This window comes from Boleophthalmus pectinirostris, unplaced genomic scaffold, assembly GCF_026225935.1.
Source record: "Boleophthalmus pectinirostris isolate CB_2022bp ecotype Guang Dong unplaced genomic scaffold, ASM2622593v1 HiC_scaffold_6, whole genome shotgun sequence".
Classification (NCBI taxonomy): Eukaryota; Metazoa; Chordata; class Actinopteri; order Gobiiformes; family Gobiidae; genus Boleophthalmus; species Boleophthalmus pectinirostris.
The window spans coordinates 27,234,815-27,251,463 of NW_026571447.1; the positions used below are offsets into that span (position 1 = coordinate 27,234,815).

Genomic DNA, 16,649 nt, shown 5'->3' on the forward strand with positions numbered 1-16,649 from the left:
GCAGCTCAGTATGTCTATCCTCGTGTATCCTCATATCTAGGACTAGTTGATAATGTATTCCAAAAGACAAAAGATGTACAGTAGAAATAATCATTTGACTAGTGGACTAAATTATGAAAAATTCAGCACTGACCAGTCGACCGCTGCCTCCTACTTGTATCCTCCAAAGGTTTAACAACAAATATGGAGAGAGGGAATAGTTTTGTAGAAGTTGTGTTTATCCCTTCTCCTCTCTCAGTCAGGTGAGCTGCCCTTACTCAGAGCTGAACCTGAACAAAGACAGTTTGCTGCCGGATCGCCTCAGTGGCGAGCGACCCGTAACCCTGAGTGGCCCCCTGCCCCGAGGACGACGCCCTGATGCCCCAAACGCACAGCCTTCCTCTGCCTACGAGACGCTGGAAGGAGCTGACGACTCCCACAACAGGTGACATGCACACAAATTTACACAAATCTACTCTTTACACCCGAGATAGCACATATGCTAAACAGTCCAAATATCTGCCTGTCTATCTGCTTTCAATTTCCAACCAAGGCCGATATTTTGCTTTGGCCCACCTGCTCCCTAGACATAATGCTTTATTTGAACACTTTTGTGCAAAGAGATGATATCTCAAAATCTGACTACATAGTTCTCTGATAAGTTTGTGGTGTGAGTTTGTAGTAAATTTAAATTAAATAATTTGAGGAAAATAATCAGATTCAGCCAAAAATGTCAGCAGAATTTATCGGCCATCTGTTGCTCTGGACAAACAATCTATATCACCATTGGCTATAAAAAATAAAAAAAATCGATCAATGTCTAGGATAAACTGTCAGTCATAAGCAGCGTTCGCACTTGTTCTGGTTGGATCCCAGTTTAGTCTTGAGGTAGACTTGGATTACTCCTGGGTTGGATTCACTTTTAGTCCCAGTTAAGTTCTGGTTTTAATGTGGTGAATGAAGCCATATACATGATTCCTGTGGAGATGATCAGTTTACCAAATCTTGATAATGTTACGCATTTCGATCCAATCAATTGCAATAATGCCATTGTAAAAAATCTGTTTTGAATGATCCGTGTGCTATTTTGCTCTTTAAAACTCTCCTAAAAGCTGTAAATCCTGTTAATATGTTGTGTGGGTAGTATATTTTTTAAGTTATAATGAGGGTTTAGTTCATTACCATTATTGAATGATTGTAATTTTATTTTATTTTGACACTGATATTTAATTTTAGGTTTCTTAACTTTTTGTAGATGAATAAAAGAGTAACTCTGAAATCGCAAAATGTTGCTGATCATAAATCTATTCTTCCTCCTCCTTGACTTCTGTCAGCGCATAAATAATGGAGATACATTTTCCCTCCGTAACAAAGCCGCCATATTTCCGTTTATATCACACATTGTGCGATTTTAACAGAAGGAGGCTCTCAGATCTGTCAAAACGTATACATAGTTCGTGTTCTCTATTTGAGATTCACCCACACCCTCCCTGTTGGTCCCTGGAGCTTCCTCGGTGCAGTGCAGGCATCGCACTCCTCTGTTCCAGGTTTGAGTGGGTTTTCTGTGTTGCTAGGAAACCAGTGATGGAAGTAGAGCGCGGTGGACGTACTGGCCACCCGGAGCCAGCAGGGGGAGCCAGTGAGCAGAACCATGCTACATCCAGACCTAAACGGTATTGTACAGTCACTGTAAAATACACAGGGTTTAACTTTGACAGTTGGAGGCCTGTCACGATCATTTTTCTATCAACTTATCATTCAGTAAATGAAGCTGGAACTGTGTATTCTGGACCTCAACATTTATCAAGTGTGAATTTTCTTTACACAAGTAGGGTTTTTTTTTGTATTTTTATAAGATTATTTTATTTGCTGCAGCTTGGGTTTCATTTTTTTTTAACTATACTTTATTAGAAAAGGGTTTATCATACTTTCTGAGTGTAATAATATATAGCACTTCAATTGTTGTTACTGTGACAGGCATAGACACTGGCCAATTAGATTTTAATTTGGGTTACTGACTCTTTTTCTACACAAATGTTAGCCATATTTTGTAAGTTACATCTGATTCATGACTAGACATCAACCACAATCAATTTAAACATAACTTTTAATTAAACAAATACTTCTATCTGTAACTGATAAACTATAAATCAAAGCGTAACTACTGGTGTAATTATGGCTGGTCAGAATTCTGTTTGAATAAAAAAAAAGACATTGCCCAGTCAACCAAAAAAAAGTTATGTTGTTAAATGTTTTCAGGTCTGCCCCACCTCCAAAATACCTAAAGATGCACTATGTCAAAGAGGAGATTGGTGATGGCAAAGGTACGTGCAGTAACCGTTTAAATTATTATCTTATCTTATTGACACATTATTATAAAGCCTTAAAGGACCTATATTATGCAAAACTGTCTCTTATGAATGTTAAACCATGTTATAATGCTGTTATCTCCAGAGTTGTGGTTTGTTTTATTCACACGTTTGAGTAATCTGGAATTTTTAGGCCGTCTGCACCCTTAAAAATCAAGATGATTTGTTCGACCTTGTGATGTCATGAAGCAGTAGTTTTCAAGTGAACAGCTCCTTTTACGTTTAGTCCAGTAGAGATTGGCAGTTCCAGGGCTACAATTATTCTAATGATTCTAGTGAAGTTGTGTGGAGTTTAAACACAGAGTGGAGCACGAGGGAACAGCATTATAACAGATCAGAACATAATGTAATATGGGCTCTTTAAGGAATCTCCGGAACTAAAGTCTGTGTCCTCTTTGTAGCTTCTCCAGAGGAAATCTCCTTCCAGCAGGCGCTCCATGAGTCTGTGTTTTCCCCAGGCATCTCCGCCTCTCCCCCTCACCGAGTGGCCCTCTGCTGGGACAAACACTGCCAGCTGCTGCCCGAGGTCCTGGGGCTCACTGCCAAGAGAGTCGCCACTTGGAGCGCAGAGGAGGTCAGACATCAGCATGAGCATTTGTTTAGTGATTGATACTAATACTCTATCAATGATTTCCATTTTTTTTTCTGCTGAATATTTAGAGATTGATGCAAATGATAATATTTGTATTTTGATTCGTTTCAGGTGTCTGGTTTTGTGAAAGGATTGCCTGGATGTAAAGAACATGCTGCTACATTTAAAACAGAGGTGAGACATGTTTTCTAATACAGTTCTGATCTTTCATTGATCAATTATTTATTTCAAACTTCTTAATTGTTCAAATCCATTTTCACACATTACCGCCCTTGTCAACTTAATATTACAGTACTTATAATAACAAAACTTTTCTGTACCATTTGTACACTTACAATAAGGACAAACAAAAAAAGCTCGAAAAGGGAGTGGGAAGAAATCAGATTTTTTCCACTCCCACCCCCAGTGCACGGTTTATAGCTACAGCACTTTTGTACTTTATGCTTGTACTTTATAATTTATGTCTATATTAAACTCGGAGGCGGGTGGTCTCATTTTGACCCTAAGAGCTGCTTTTACAGCACATCAGTACTGGGGCAGAAAACTGTACTTGAAAAAATGTTCACAATTGGTTTTATTAATTTTTCAGAATTGTAATTCTAATTTGCTAATTTAACATTTTATTAGCAAATCGACGGTGAGGCCTTTCTGCTGCTCACACAAAGTGATATAGTCAAGATCCTGTCAATCAAACTGGGTCCCGCCCTCAAGATCTACAACTCCATCCTGATGCTGAAGAACGCAGACGAGGAGTAGAGACCCAGCTCTGGGCTCTAGTGACTCAAATCTAGACTTTTAATACAAAGAGACTTTAGTTGTTTTTTTTCTGCCCTCACCAACGTGTTGAGAGCTACAAGTGGAAGCCATTTTCCTCCCCTCTCCTCTTCTCCATGACGGACAGCGCGGCTAACCCGAGGAAGTGGATAACAGAAGAATACCTGCATTGTGTATGTTTACGTAACCATACCCCTATATGCACCTTTTAATAATATTTCTGAACATTGTACAGTTTATTAATTAACTGTTTTCCTCTCTAAAATGGTGCTTGGGCTCAGAGCAGACGGATCAAGCATCTTGTTGTCACGGCTTTTAGAGGGCAACTGTTTTTTAAAATGCTGCAGATACAATCGTGAGGAGGTTACGATAATGTGACCGCGAGACCAGTGACAAAGCAGGGGGTTAGTTTATCTGAATGCTTAAAGCTGCAATGTGTAACTTTTCTGGTGAAGGGTCCACCACCTGCTTGCTCCACGGAGATGTAATTGTTTGACCTGGAATGTTCCACAATATGGCATTAACATGTTTTTCTCACATTTATTCAATTACAGCGCATAAAAAATACCTTGAAAACCTGCATTCTTATTGGATCGCTTCTTCATAGATTTGACTTGTGGATAAGTTTAATGCCATACTGTGGAACATTTCAAGCACAGCAATAAGTGACAACCTTATACCACCCAAAGTTACCGAGTGGAGCTTTAGATTTTCTGTTCAGGAGTGCTGTGGAAGAGTTATTGGCTCATTTGAATACAGTGTGTGTGACGTGATCTTGTGTTTTTATGTCGGTGTGCGTAAGTGTGGCAGTTCTTCACCAGCCCATTTCACTGAGGACATTTATCTCAAGGGCAAATTGAAGCAAGATTTTGGTGGAAGAACCCTTTATTTGTGTTTTACATTTCTGAAAAGGCACATGAATCTGAATGTAAAAAAAAGCTGTGTTTCATTTTTGTTGGTTTGAAAATATTTTGACTCTACACATGTAAATAACAGATCAGATTAGAGACCTCATGTAACTTTCCATCAGATTGAAGTGTTCCTGTTGGATATGCAAATGTTCTGGTGGCAGGACAAAACTCTGAACTTGAAATTTGCGCCTCTGTTCCTGCAAAGATTTTAGAAAAAAACAAAACAAAATCAATGTCTTGTGAAGCCGTGTTTTCAGCGATTGGAATGTAACGACTGTATCTGTTTATAAGCAAACAGCTTTATTTATGTATTTAAAGGTACGAGGATCTGGCTCCGAGAGGCTGTGGCTGAACGTGTGAATGGGTGAAATAAATAAGGTGGACACTACAAGGGTTTCCAGTTATTTCAGAGAGAGTGATTGAAATTTCATGCAGCAAGAACTAAGAATTACACATATTTTTGAATAACAGGATCAAAGTTGCTAGCCAGGCTGGTGCTACCCAGTGCCTCCGCTCAATTTCATTTCTCTGCAGCGACTAGGTCAGGAATCGGAATACATTAGAGGGTTTGCAAGAACCCCTGAAGTGTGAGTCCGGGCACCAGTCAATCAGCAAAGAGCCATACGTTCTGTTTTGGCAACGATTCCCGAGATTGAGGATTTAAAGTCGGAACAAAAAGAATGTTTGGAGATTTATCAAGGGGTAAGACGTTATTGCCCTTCTTCCTACGGGATTTGCTAAAAGCTTAATATACCAGTTAGTCCTGTTAGTGGCGCATTACATACATCACGACCAAATAGCAGGGATTGGTTGAATTTAAAAAAGTACCTGCCTACTGTCGAGCGAACGAATCCTAATGCTGCGAGACCAGATGGATTCCACCAAGTAAAACACAAAGTATTCACATTTTTTTGCTGTGGCATCTTTGAAAAAATATTTGTATTAAATCACTGAACAAGCAACAACACGAATTCATCTTAAAAGGTGTAAGTTTTGTAAGGTCCAATAGGGCATTACATTTCTATACTGTATCTCCATGGTTACAAGCAGGGGACACCACTAAGATCTATGGAGACGTGAATCCACTCGCAGTAAGTATGCATGGTTTTCTAGCAATGAAACATCTAAATGAACTGATGCAAGATGGTAAATGCCATACAGCGTAACATTTCAGGCAAAGCATCTCAGTGGAGACAAGCAGATGGTAGTCACTCCATCGGAAAAGTTACGCAGTGCATCTTTAATCAATGTCATTTCATTATAATGCACACTAAACTAGAGTGACCAGACGTCCCTATTTACCCGGGACAGAGTCAGTTTTGAGCCCTGTGTCCCCTTGTCCCAGCAGATTTATCCAAAACCACTTATTTGTCCAAGTTTTACACAAGAAATGTCCCTATTTTTGACCAATTTGATACCTGCCAACAGTAAAGAGGCATAAACTATCATTTGTTGAGGTAAACTACAGAAATGCTGCTCAAAAATCAAGAAAATGTGGCTATACTGACTTCAAGTTAGTCATGAACGAGTCGAGTGCATGATAATTTTCCTTAATTACGCACTCGTTTCACAGTTCTATTATTATCAATCCCCACAAACCGGGGGTGTCCCAGTTTTTGCTTTAGAAAGTCTGGTCATCCTACACTAAACTGAATTAATCTCTCCTCCTAATTACCCCCTGTAATGCTGTAACCCTACCCTACCCCTGGACTTACGTAAGGATCATGGTGTTTTCTGGAGTTTATATAATTAAAATAAATAAAAATGGTTATGTTGACATATTGGGCCAATTATGTTTCAAGACATGTACTTGAGACGGGACTTTTGGGAATAGTTGTAGAGGTATCTCAGAATAACCGCGTTCACCGTGGGACTGGCCTGCGCCGGGCTCATTCCCACGACCCCCTCCTCTCCGCACACTAATCAAAACATGAGCTGCAAAGCGCACAACACGCAGCGAGCGCAGAGACGAAGAGGAGAGAGCCAGGGACCAGCTATGCACCACTTTCCCAACAACACCGCTCTCCCCTTTACAATCTTTTACCCCCCTGCGTTATTTTGGCACTCTTAGATTACGCACGGCAACACAAAAATCCGCACACTGAAGCTCGTCATGCGTGAACGGGACTTCTTGGGAGGAAAAAGTGGATTTTATTTCGCGACAAATCAAGAAGTGTGCAGGGAATTACGAGAATAGTGCAACTCGGGATTATTCGTGTTGATAATGCAGAGGAGACAGTTTTTGCTGCGGGAATGCGACCAAAACAAGGCAAGTACACTGTCTGAATGTTAAATTGAGAGTGGAGGAACTGCAGTGTTGTGTAGTCAGCAACAGTGTACGCCAATCCACCGGTGAATTATGACTTACTTGGGTCCAGTTATCGCGTCTTGATCGTCCTGTTGCTTAATTGGACATGGGCACCGATCACAGCAAGACCCCAAAAATAAACATATGACTATTCTTGTTAGTGATAATGTAGTGATACAAAGGGGGGGAGTTCAGTCAATTTGCGGTGATGTGTGGGCGCTTTATACAACTCCAGGGACATGAGTGGAGCTGCAATGGGCTCGTTTTCTCCCATAGACCCCCTTATTCTTATTATGAAGATAACGGGACTTAATGATGTTAACTTTGTCTGCCCAGTCATTTGTATTTAGAAATCAAGTGTTGGCCAATCATTTTGTGTTTTATACTGTGATCTTAAACATGTTTTAATAGAAATAAGTCTTCTCACCAAATGATCAATTATTTAAAATTCATCAGTAACACTGTATTTTAGGAAATGTTTCAAATAGGCTTTAAAGATTTAAAAGTGGTCGTTTTATAACCAGAATGTTGATCAGTGGATACTGTTGTGTCCCTGGGCAAGACACTTGTGGGAGTGAGTCATTGGTGGTCAAAGAGGCCGATATGGCTACAGTAGTTCACCGTGTGTGCGTGTGTGTGTGTGTGTGTGCGTGTGTGCGTGTGTGGAGTGAATGAATAATACAATGTTCAGTGACAGAAAGTGCTTTAAAACACTATGGTGTTATTAAGTAATAGGAAAAAGCAGTAATTTAACAGAATTTTTAGCAAGGTTCTATTGTTAAAGCTGCAAAATTTAACTTTTATGATGGACGCTCCGCAACCAGCTTGTCTCTGGAGATGTTATTGCTTCACACATGATGCCACCAGGTCATGTTACAGGTAAGATCTGTGGAGAGGTGAGCCTGGTCACAGTGAGAATGCGTGTTTTTCAAGACATTTTTAGCCACTAATACTTGTAATCAGGGATGTAACAATAACCAAAATGTCGTGATATCGTATCGTGATATTGGATGTCACAATATATCGAATCACAAGTTTCTTTGCTTAAAGGAATTGTTTTATAGTAGCAACACCTAATAAACATAAGGAACTACATATCCCATGATTCATTTCAGCACAGACAACGTGAAGAGATATGTTTTTTACTTGAATTCTTGGGATTATGACAGTAATAATTCAAACCAAAATCTTGTCAAGGTATTTTAAAAACAGAAAACTGTCCTATCTACAATTATATTAGCCTCTCCAAAATATCGCAATAAATATCGTATCGTGAGATGCCTATCGCGATAATATCATACCGAGAGATATGGATATCGTTGCAGCCTTACTTTTAATTTTATAATGTAACATGGTTGAATAAGTTTAATGTCACACGGAGGGCGAAAGTAGCTCAGTTGGTAGAGCGTCCATTTATCTGAAGGTTGTTGGTTTGAATTCTGCTCTTGTGCTCTGCTCGTTGTGTCCTTGGGCAAGACACTTACTCCACCTCGTCCCCAGTGTTTGCGTACACTGGTGTGTGAATGTGTGTGTGAATAGGTGAGTGGTTCCTTGTTGTAAAGCACGATGAGTGGCTTGAAGGTGGAAAAGTGCAGTATAAACATGTGACCATTTACTGTGAAACATCCCAGGTAAAGCAACAACATCTCCATGGAGACAAGCAGGTAGCGAACCCCCAACTCAAATAGTTACATCATGCCTTAAAAGATACTATCATACCTGTTGTTCGTACGTATTGTTTTACAGCATAACTTAACTTTATGTGTGTGTTTTTTCTGTCTAGTTTAAAGCCAGAGGATGACTGCTGCTGCTAGTCCTGTGTGTAGCCCCTCCTCCTCCAAATCCACCCAATCATCTTCCTCGTCTGCTGCTTGCCCCACCTCCTGCCATCGCCACCCGAAGAAAACCCTCCGCACCCGCTTGCCCCTGCGCTCTGCCCCCGGGGTGTGGCTCATGCTGGGGGTCTGCGTGGTCCTGGTGGGCATGTGCGTCGCTGTGGCGGGATACGTCTCCGCGCCCCCCAAACCCGCCGTAGGAGGGCGAGGCAGCACGCACGTGGAGAGGATGAAGCTGGCCGGGCCTATCGTGATGGGCATCGGCTTGTTCATTTTCATCTGTTCGGCGACGTTGCTCTACGAAAACAGGGACAGGGAGGTGAAGCGGCAAGAAAAATTTGACGATCTCGAGGATTTGAAAGGAGGAGCGGGATGGGAGGATAGTTTTGGAGGTCAGGATGGAGAGCAGGCAGCATGGGCAACTCCGGCGCATTTACTTCCCCTCTCTCAAAATAACAGTGGCTCTCCTCCTCCTCCTCCTCCTGTACCAATAGCCCAAAGAAGCAACCGATCAGTTACACCTCTTCTTCAACGGGGAAGTGAAGAGCAGGACACACAGCGAGGAGCAGAGAAGGGGCAGACTCTTTTGGCTTGTGTTTTGTACCACCAAGAGCCCCGACCTCAGTCCCCACCCTCCCCCTGCCCCTCAGTAACTCGGTCTTCTATCTGCTCGGACTCCTATAACTCTACGGAGGTCAACTATAACAAACGGACAGCATCACCTCTGCCAGCAGAACTTTGAAGAACAATAATGTGCTCTGTGTTAGTCAAATTAGAGGTGGGCGATAGCACGAGAATTACATATGGTTTAAGAATTGTATTGATTTTTTTTGTTCAATGTGTGGCTTTTTACTGCCTTTAATAATCAGAGGTGGGTAGTACTCAGTTAGATTTACTCAGTTAAATACCATACACCATACTTTTACTCCTACTTGAGTATTGTATTTTACAGTGTAGTGCTTTTACTTAAGTAAAAGTTTTGGTTACAATGTTGGGTTGCCAAAAGTATAAAAACTAGTACAAATTAGTAGTGAAACTAGATTCATTTGAGCAACATACTAAAAAAACACATTTACAGGACAGAAATTAAACTTTTCCATGACTTTGAGCTGAATCCGAGCAAGTATAGGACTACACAGACTAGTATACGCTGTGGATGACTGAGGGATTACACAGATAAAAGAAAGTACTATTATCTGATACTGAAAATCACATTCATTGTCTAAAGAAACAGTGTTTTTCTAATTTTTGTGGTATTGGAATCAGTATCACGTTGTGAGTAAGTACAAGGGACAAAAGCTTTATGTTGACAATATGAAATTATTTTAAGATTTATGTTTCTTGCACTGCTCCCTCAGCTGTGATTTAGTTTTTCATTTTCGTGGTCTGTCCTTTGAAATTACCAGACTTGTTTGCTAGTAGTTTCTTGAAATATATTTTTATTCTTACTTGAAACTTTCCTCTACCACTGCTAGTTACTTCTACTTTATTTTGAAGTAACTTTACTCTGACTTGAGTACAATCTGGTTGCTCTACCACCTCTGTTAAGAAATAACTCTAGCTATTTTCTTCTTTTGAGAGTTTACGCTTCACTGTGATTGGTTAAATCCACCTGTCACTCACTCCTCTGATAATGACAGAGGCTGATCAATAGGAGGAGTGGGTGGGGAAAAGTGTCTGAGTTTCAGTTTACAGTACTGAATTAAACAGGAAAGCACCAAAATCACGATATACTGATCTCTACAGATTGGCAGATCATCACAGGGTCATATCACAATGGTATTTAAACATTTATAACGCCCACCCCTAATTCAAATTCATTTATTTTACATGCAGATCTGAAGATGAAGCATTCCTGAATAAACAAAGTGTTGCTGGTGGTGCAATCTGACTCAGTCTCTGCAGAAATGCTGTTTTGTCCCACATTTTGCTCTGACTCAGCCGTAGATCGACGCGCGATGCCTTTTGATGTCAACTCACGATTCGTCTTTTGGAACGGGCTCTGTAAATCCCTTTAAGACAATCCCTATTTGGCCATATTAGGACTGCAGGAAGGATCGGAGAGGATATCTGCCCGCTGGGTGTTGCACGCTCAGGTAGTAGCAGCATCTTCTACTTCTGCTTTAACTGAAGAGGCTCACTTAAGAGGCTGAGCAGGATTAGACTTTAAATCAGTCTTTATCTAATCTTCATTCTATAATCTGCTTTTTATCTCAAATTGTGTTTCACTGTAAACAGGACAAACATGAGCTGTCCAATAATCGCAAATGCCCTTCACTGTTATAGGAAAGTGACAAAAACAAAACAAAGTATATATTTCTTGAATCTATTTTACCACAATTAAAGACACTGTACCTGATTTTTAGTGTCTTAAAACATGATAAAACAGAACTTGTCCATTTTGAACAGTTTGTAATACTCATTTACCTTATCTTAGCATGCTAACACACACTTCCTCATTATCAGACAAAAAATGTTTTCTAATTAGACGCACACACGGACATATTGTGACGTGATCTCTTCTGAAAGATCAATGTGATAGGTTAAAGGTTTGGTGACCTGCTTTTCTCCATGGTGATAGGGCTGGGTATCATTAAGAAGTTGAGCCGATACGATACATAACTCGATACATAGACCACGATACGATACATAACTCGATACATAGGACCACGATACGATACATAACTCGATACATAGACCACGATACGATACATAACTCGATACATAGACCACGATACGATACATAACTCGATACATAGGCCACGATACGATACATAACTCGATACATAGGCCACGATACGATACATAACTCGATACATAGGCCACGATACGATACATAACTCGATACATAGGCCACGATACAATATATACCTCAATACAGTGCACTTTCGATTCAATACGATATATTTCAAATCAGTTCACTACAGAAAAATTAAAACTAAAGGATAAATCGTGACTGTGATACTAAAAGTCTTTGTTAAACTACTTGTGCAAAGTGAATATGAAATAGAAACCTTTTAATCATCAAAACAGTGAAAATGTCAAATATGTCGCATAAACAAGTTTCCTTCTTCTGAACAAGCAACAAAACTGTAGCGCTGTAACAAAATAATGTAGTAAAATATACCAAATATATCAATACTGTATCAGCACATTAAACGATACAATATATCAATATTCCAATATTTTTGCACACCCCTACATGGCGACGTTATCTCTTTACCTGGAATGTTCCACTAAACATGATTTATCCATCATCATGGAGACAGGCAAGTAACCGAACCAGGTAAAGTTCCAGGTCTGATCCGTGGAGAGACGTGCCCAGGTCACAGCGAGAATGCATGTTGGTCAAGGTGTTTTGTACCAATAAAACATCTATGACTGTATATATGTTACTTGCGTTAAGATAAGTTTAATGCCAAACTATGGAATATTATAAGCAAGCAATAACATCTCTATACAGACAAGCAGGTGGTGGATCCTCCATCAGAAAGGTTACATCATGCACCTTTAATTTTAGCTGTCACTTATTTAGAAAGACTCTGGCCAAAAGGAGAAATGTCTGTGTTTGAGAGTGAAACTGCATTAAACAGAAAGCAGTCTAATCTATTTTATTTTACAATATCACCCACTTCTAGCTCAGCAACTCCAACTCAGCTCAGTGCAAAACACGCTTGCAGTATTTTAATGATTCATATATTTTAAATTCTCACTTTAAAAGGTGGTTTGCCACCTCCAAACATGATGGAGTGAGATCCTAAAGCATTTTAAATTACAACAGTCATTGAACAACAGTGAGTTGCTCTGACAGCAGCTCTGTGAAAAACCTCTCCCACAAACCTGACCTTTCATCTGCTCATCATTCCTACGCTTTATTCAGATATTACACCACTCCAAGATCACATAACTGCACAACAATCCAAATAAACAACAATTTGGTATTTAAAACAGGCTTGAAAACTAAAGAGGATTTTAATTATCAGCAGCATTCTCCTTCTAATTACGCTGGGGATGAGGCAGAGGGTTTTATAGGTGTTTAAGGACTAGTTTTAAGTTGTTTTTGTTTGGGTTCCTGCTGGGTTCCAGATGATGACTTGAGACTGGAGAGGGGAGTCATTGAGCCACAGCCACACATTTTCCCATTTACAGAGAAAAACACCAGGTGGAAGTTTAGTGGCTTAACTTGTAACTTTTTCCATTAGCGTTTGTGTAACATATTTGTGCTAATAAGTAATTAAGTAAAACATCTTTTTAAACTCGACCACCTTTGGACACACTAGCATGGACATGAATTTAATGTTACTTTAAAGGTCCTATGTTACACAAAGAGGATTACTGTGAGCTTTAACCCATGTTATAATGTTGTTGCCTCTTCATAAACAAACCCGGAGTTTTGTTTTGTTTCATTCACACAGTCACACACTCTGTCTACATCTCCAAAGCTCAAAATGCTCTAACTGATCCAACTTGTGATGTCACAAACTGGTAGTTTTCACATTAACACCTTTTACCTTTTACCTTTTATGTTTGGTTCAGTAGAGATTGGCAATTCCAGAGCTGAAATTATCCACATGATTCTATTGAAGGTAAATGGAGTTTAAAAACACATCATGTTTTCAGTTTAGGGTGTCAGCCTTGATCTGTGTGAAACAAAATAAAACTCCACGTATGGTTTTGATGAGGAAACAACATTATAACATCAGAAAATAGCATAATATAAGCCCTTTAAACCAGTAAACAACATTCTAAAAATTAGAGTCCAAGAAATTACTCAAGTAAGAGTAAAAAAAAGTACTACTCAAGCAAGTATAACTTAAAGAGTAACTGTCGGCACTCAATATTCAATTTCTGATTTGAAAGGATACAAATGTGAGGAAAATATATAATCATGTCTTGAAGAACTGATGCAGAGTCACACACAATTTAATATTGCCATTTGTCACTAGACTTAGTCACAGTGAGTAACCAAAACCTTTACACGAGTAGGAGTATAAGTAGGGTGCCTGAAAAGTTTTCTGAAAATCTCACTCCAGTAAATGTAACAGAGAGGCGGCACGGTGGCTGAGCAGTTAGCACTTATGCCTCACAGCAAGAAGGTTCCAAGTTTGATGGCGGAGTTTGCAAGTTTCTCCCTGTGTCTGGATGGGTTTCCTCCAGGCGCTCCACTTTCCCCCATCAGGCCAAAACATGCTACATAGGTCTCCAGGAAGAATAACTGATAGCTGATAGCGAAGGTCAATTAAATACAATCAATCAGTGATCCTGCCCAGGGACGACAGGTGGAAATTAGCACTGGTGCTACAACCTGGTACAATGCATCTCTCCAGTTAAGGTTAATGTATATTGTGCACTCTCCCTGACTCATTAAATAAATTAAACTATAAATAAATAAATGTAACTTTTTTGATTGATTTGAGAGTGACTAACTGAAAAACCGTTGGACTAGTTTAACAACATAAATCAGTTCACCTATAGTTCCAGCTAAGTCCGTCCTTTGTAAGAAAACAAAACAAAGCTCAGATTAAAGTCTAACTTGAGTAACAGAACTTTAGACACAGCAGTGCCCACAGTCAGCATCACACCCCCAGGGCATGGTTTTGACATCAGCGTCTTGCCCCCCCACCGAGTCGCTGGTGGTAATGTAAATGTAGTTTCTTGACTGGATTCCCAACTGCCTCCTCCTCACTTCTCACTCAGAAATACAGCTCGCTCCTTCACACATCCACCACCAGAGCCTCTCAGTGTGAGCTCTGTTCAAAATTAGCACGTTCGTTACTTGTTAAAAAGATTTTGTTTTCTGATGCTGGTATTGGTGACCGTTATAACACAGAAGTTATGAAATCAAATTAGATATTAATATATTCACATTCATGAAAGATGGATAGAGAGAGAGAGAGAGGGCAAATGCATATATATGGTGCAGTTCTGTGGGTGAGTCACTACTGTGTATGCAAACACAAATGCTGAAATAAGTTAATATTGGTGTTATAAGAATTAGATCCACAAAGTCATCATATTAAAGTCTCTGTGATCGAATAAAATCACAGTTCATAAGTTTTGACTCTTTAGACAAAAAAATACTTGTAATTACAATGTTTTTATTACTTTTTTTTCCTATGAGTTCCATAAAAAGTGAGGATGTCATCAAATTCCTCACCAGTTACATGGTATTCTCTGTAGCAAAAAAAAAATTTTGAATCTAATATTTGTACACTGTTACTCTATAATTGCAGGTCATAAAAGCATACAATGTGGTGGTATTATTCAACCCCAAAGACGTGATTGTTGTTAGATGAAAGGACTCGAAGGCATGAGATTAATATGTTTGTGGAGCCAATCTCCAACAAATAATGATAAGGTTCAACATTTGTGTATGTGTAAGTTTGAATATCTTTTTCAAAAACACAAAATCTCCCATAAAGTTACAAATGCCACTGCCCTCTATTTGACATTAAGACATTATCAAATTGTAAAACGTGAACACAATTTAATCAGATATCAGATTCTTCCCTTTACAAAGCAAGAACATTAAACCAGTGTTACATATTTTGAGGTGGCACTTGAAAAAGGTTAGAGAGGTATTTTGTATGTATGCCAAATTTGAAGGACTTTCTCCCCATTGAAAAAATTTAATTGTTAATTGCTGTGGCAGCGGTCCTACTTTCTCATCATTCTGAAACCCATGGATTGGATATTATGATGTCATCTTAAATCCAGCCCTTATTCAATAATCCTCTGATCAGAACAGATTCAAAGGTGAAATCCTCTATGAGATCACATGACAAATAGGAGGAGTAGCCATCAATATTGCTGCCGTGGTAACAACAACTCTGCCTTCAGGAACATTTCTTAAGTCCTGACTCTGCGTGCGTACTCCAGTGTTACGTAACTCACTGACAAAGCTTTATGCAGCACTGGGATCCCCGGAGTAGGAATCTTATAGCCTGTGTGTATAGTCGCTTTCATTCATACAGCTGAGCAGACGGAGAGGGCATATAAGCTTCTTAACTGATGGCTGAGTGGTCACATGTAATTTTGGTTTCATTATACAAGAAGATAAGTTATAAATAAATGCTTGACACCAGAGACCGAATCTAAACCCATTTCTAGAGTCTTAGAAAAGTTGAGCATCAGGTCAAATGGGACTTAAAACTGCACTGCGGTCAGCAACAGTGAATGAATGAAGTGATAAAGCAGCAAAGGCTTTCAACTTTAACACTGGAGCTGCGCGATGCTGCAAAAATGCAATGTCTAGTATTGAATTTAAAATGTAAATCTTTATTTAGATTTAGATTTATTTAGTTAGTAAAGTTTTTTTTATTGTTATTATTTTGTTATCCAGTGTTATTTTTTCACTCAGTGTATACAAATGTATTGCAACTATTAATACATTTCACAAAACCAAAAATGTAGATCAGCTAACAGTATAAAGATACACTGCATAACTTTTCTTGTGTCTCCATGGAAACGTTATTGCTTTACCTGTAATGTTCTACAGAGTAACATTATCTCCACAAGCAGGTGAAGCCAAGTTTTTATAATTTGCAATAAAAATCCCTATAACAATAAACTGAAGGCATAAAAGTGCTCACATCTTAATGAATGTCTGAATTCCAGTCATTGTTACTTTGTCGTTGTTCACTTTTGCAGTGTACAGTACATTCATACATGGGCCAAAAACACAACTCCACCAGTGCCAGTAACAGGTTTGAACAAAGACTCTCGAGACCATCAGGTGAGCCCCTCGTACTAATCCAATTTGAGTTCTACTTCCTGTCTCCTCAGCAGTGCTCACGCTGCTGTCAATGGGACAAGTCACTCACAGAAAATGAAAGCACAATTTTTCTGGTTTGTCGCCTTCATCATGCTCTCGCCTCTGCA

The 16,649-nt window shown here is 39.4% G+C and overlaps 2 protein-coding genes across 2 annotated transcripts; both read left to right on the forward strand.

The window, feature by feature from the left end:
- The first annotated feature begins 205 nt into the window (after window positions 1–205).
- l3mbtl1b (L3MBTL histone methyl-lysine binding protein 1b) lies at window positions 206–3,944 on the forward strand. The gene is made up of 6 exons (XM_055164281.1): window positions 206–424; window positions 1,554–1,652; window positions 2,239–2,303; window positions 2,750–2,922; window positions 3,052–3,114; window positions 3,568–3,944. Exons 2-6 carry the CDS (start codon window positions 1,564–1,566, stop codon window positions 3,694–3,696), a joined length of 519 nt encoding a protein of 172 aa, XP_055020256.1. The 5' UTR covers window positions 206–424; window positions 1,554–1,563; the 3' UTR covers window positions 3,697–3,944.
- Window positions 3,945–8,730: 4,786 nt separating this feature from the next.
- LOC129411807 (transmembrane protein 200C) lies at window positions 8,731–9,557 on the forward strand. The gene has a single exon (XM_055163889.1). It carries the CDS (start codon window positions 8,731–8,733, stop codon window positions 9,508–9,510), a length of 780 nt encoding a protein of 259 aa, XP_055019864.1. The 3' UTR covers window positions 9,511–9,557.
- Window positions 9,558–16,649: the final 7,092 nt, after the last annotated feature.

Coding starts and splice junctions, on each gene's coding strand:
- l3mbtl1b (XM_055164281.1), top strand. CDS start 1,564: ATGGAAGTAGAGCGCGGTGGACGTACTGGCCACCCGGAGCCAGCAGGG. Junction 1,653..2,238: donor GCTACATCCAGACCTAAACG/GTATTGTACAGT, acceptor AAATGTTTTCAG/GTCTGCCCCACCTCCAAAAT. Junction 2,923..3,051: donor CCACTTGGAGCGCAGAGGAG/GTCAGACATCAG, acceptor GATTCGTTTCAG/GTGTCTGGTTTTGTGAAAGG.
- LOC129411807 (XM_055163889.1), top strand. CDS start 8,731: ATGACTGCTGCTGCTAGTCCTGTGTGTAGCCCCTCCTCCTCCAAATCC.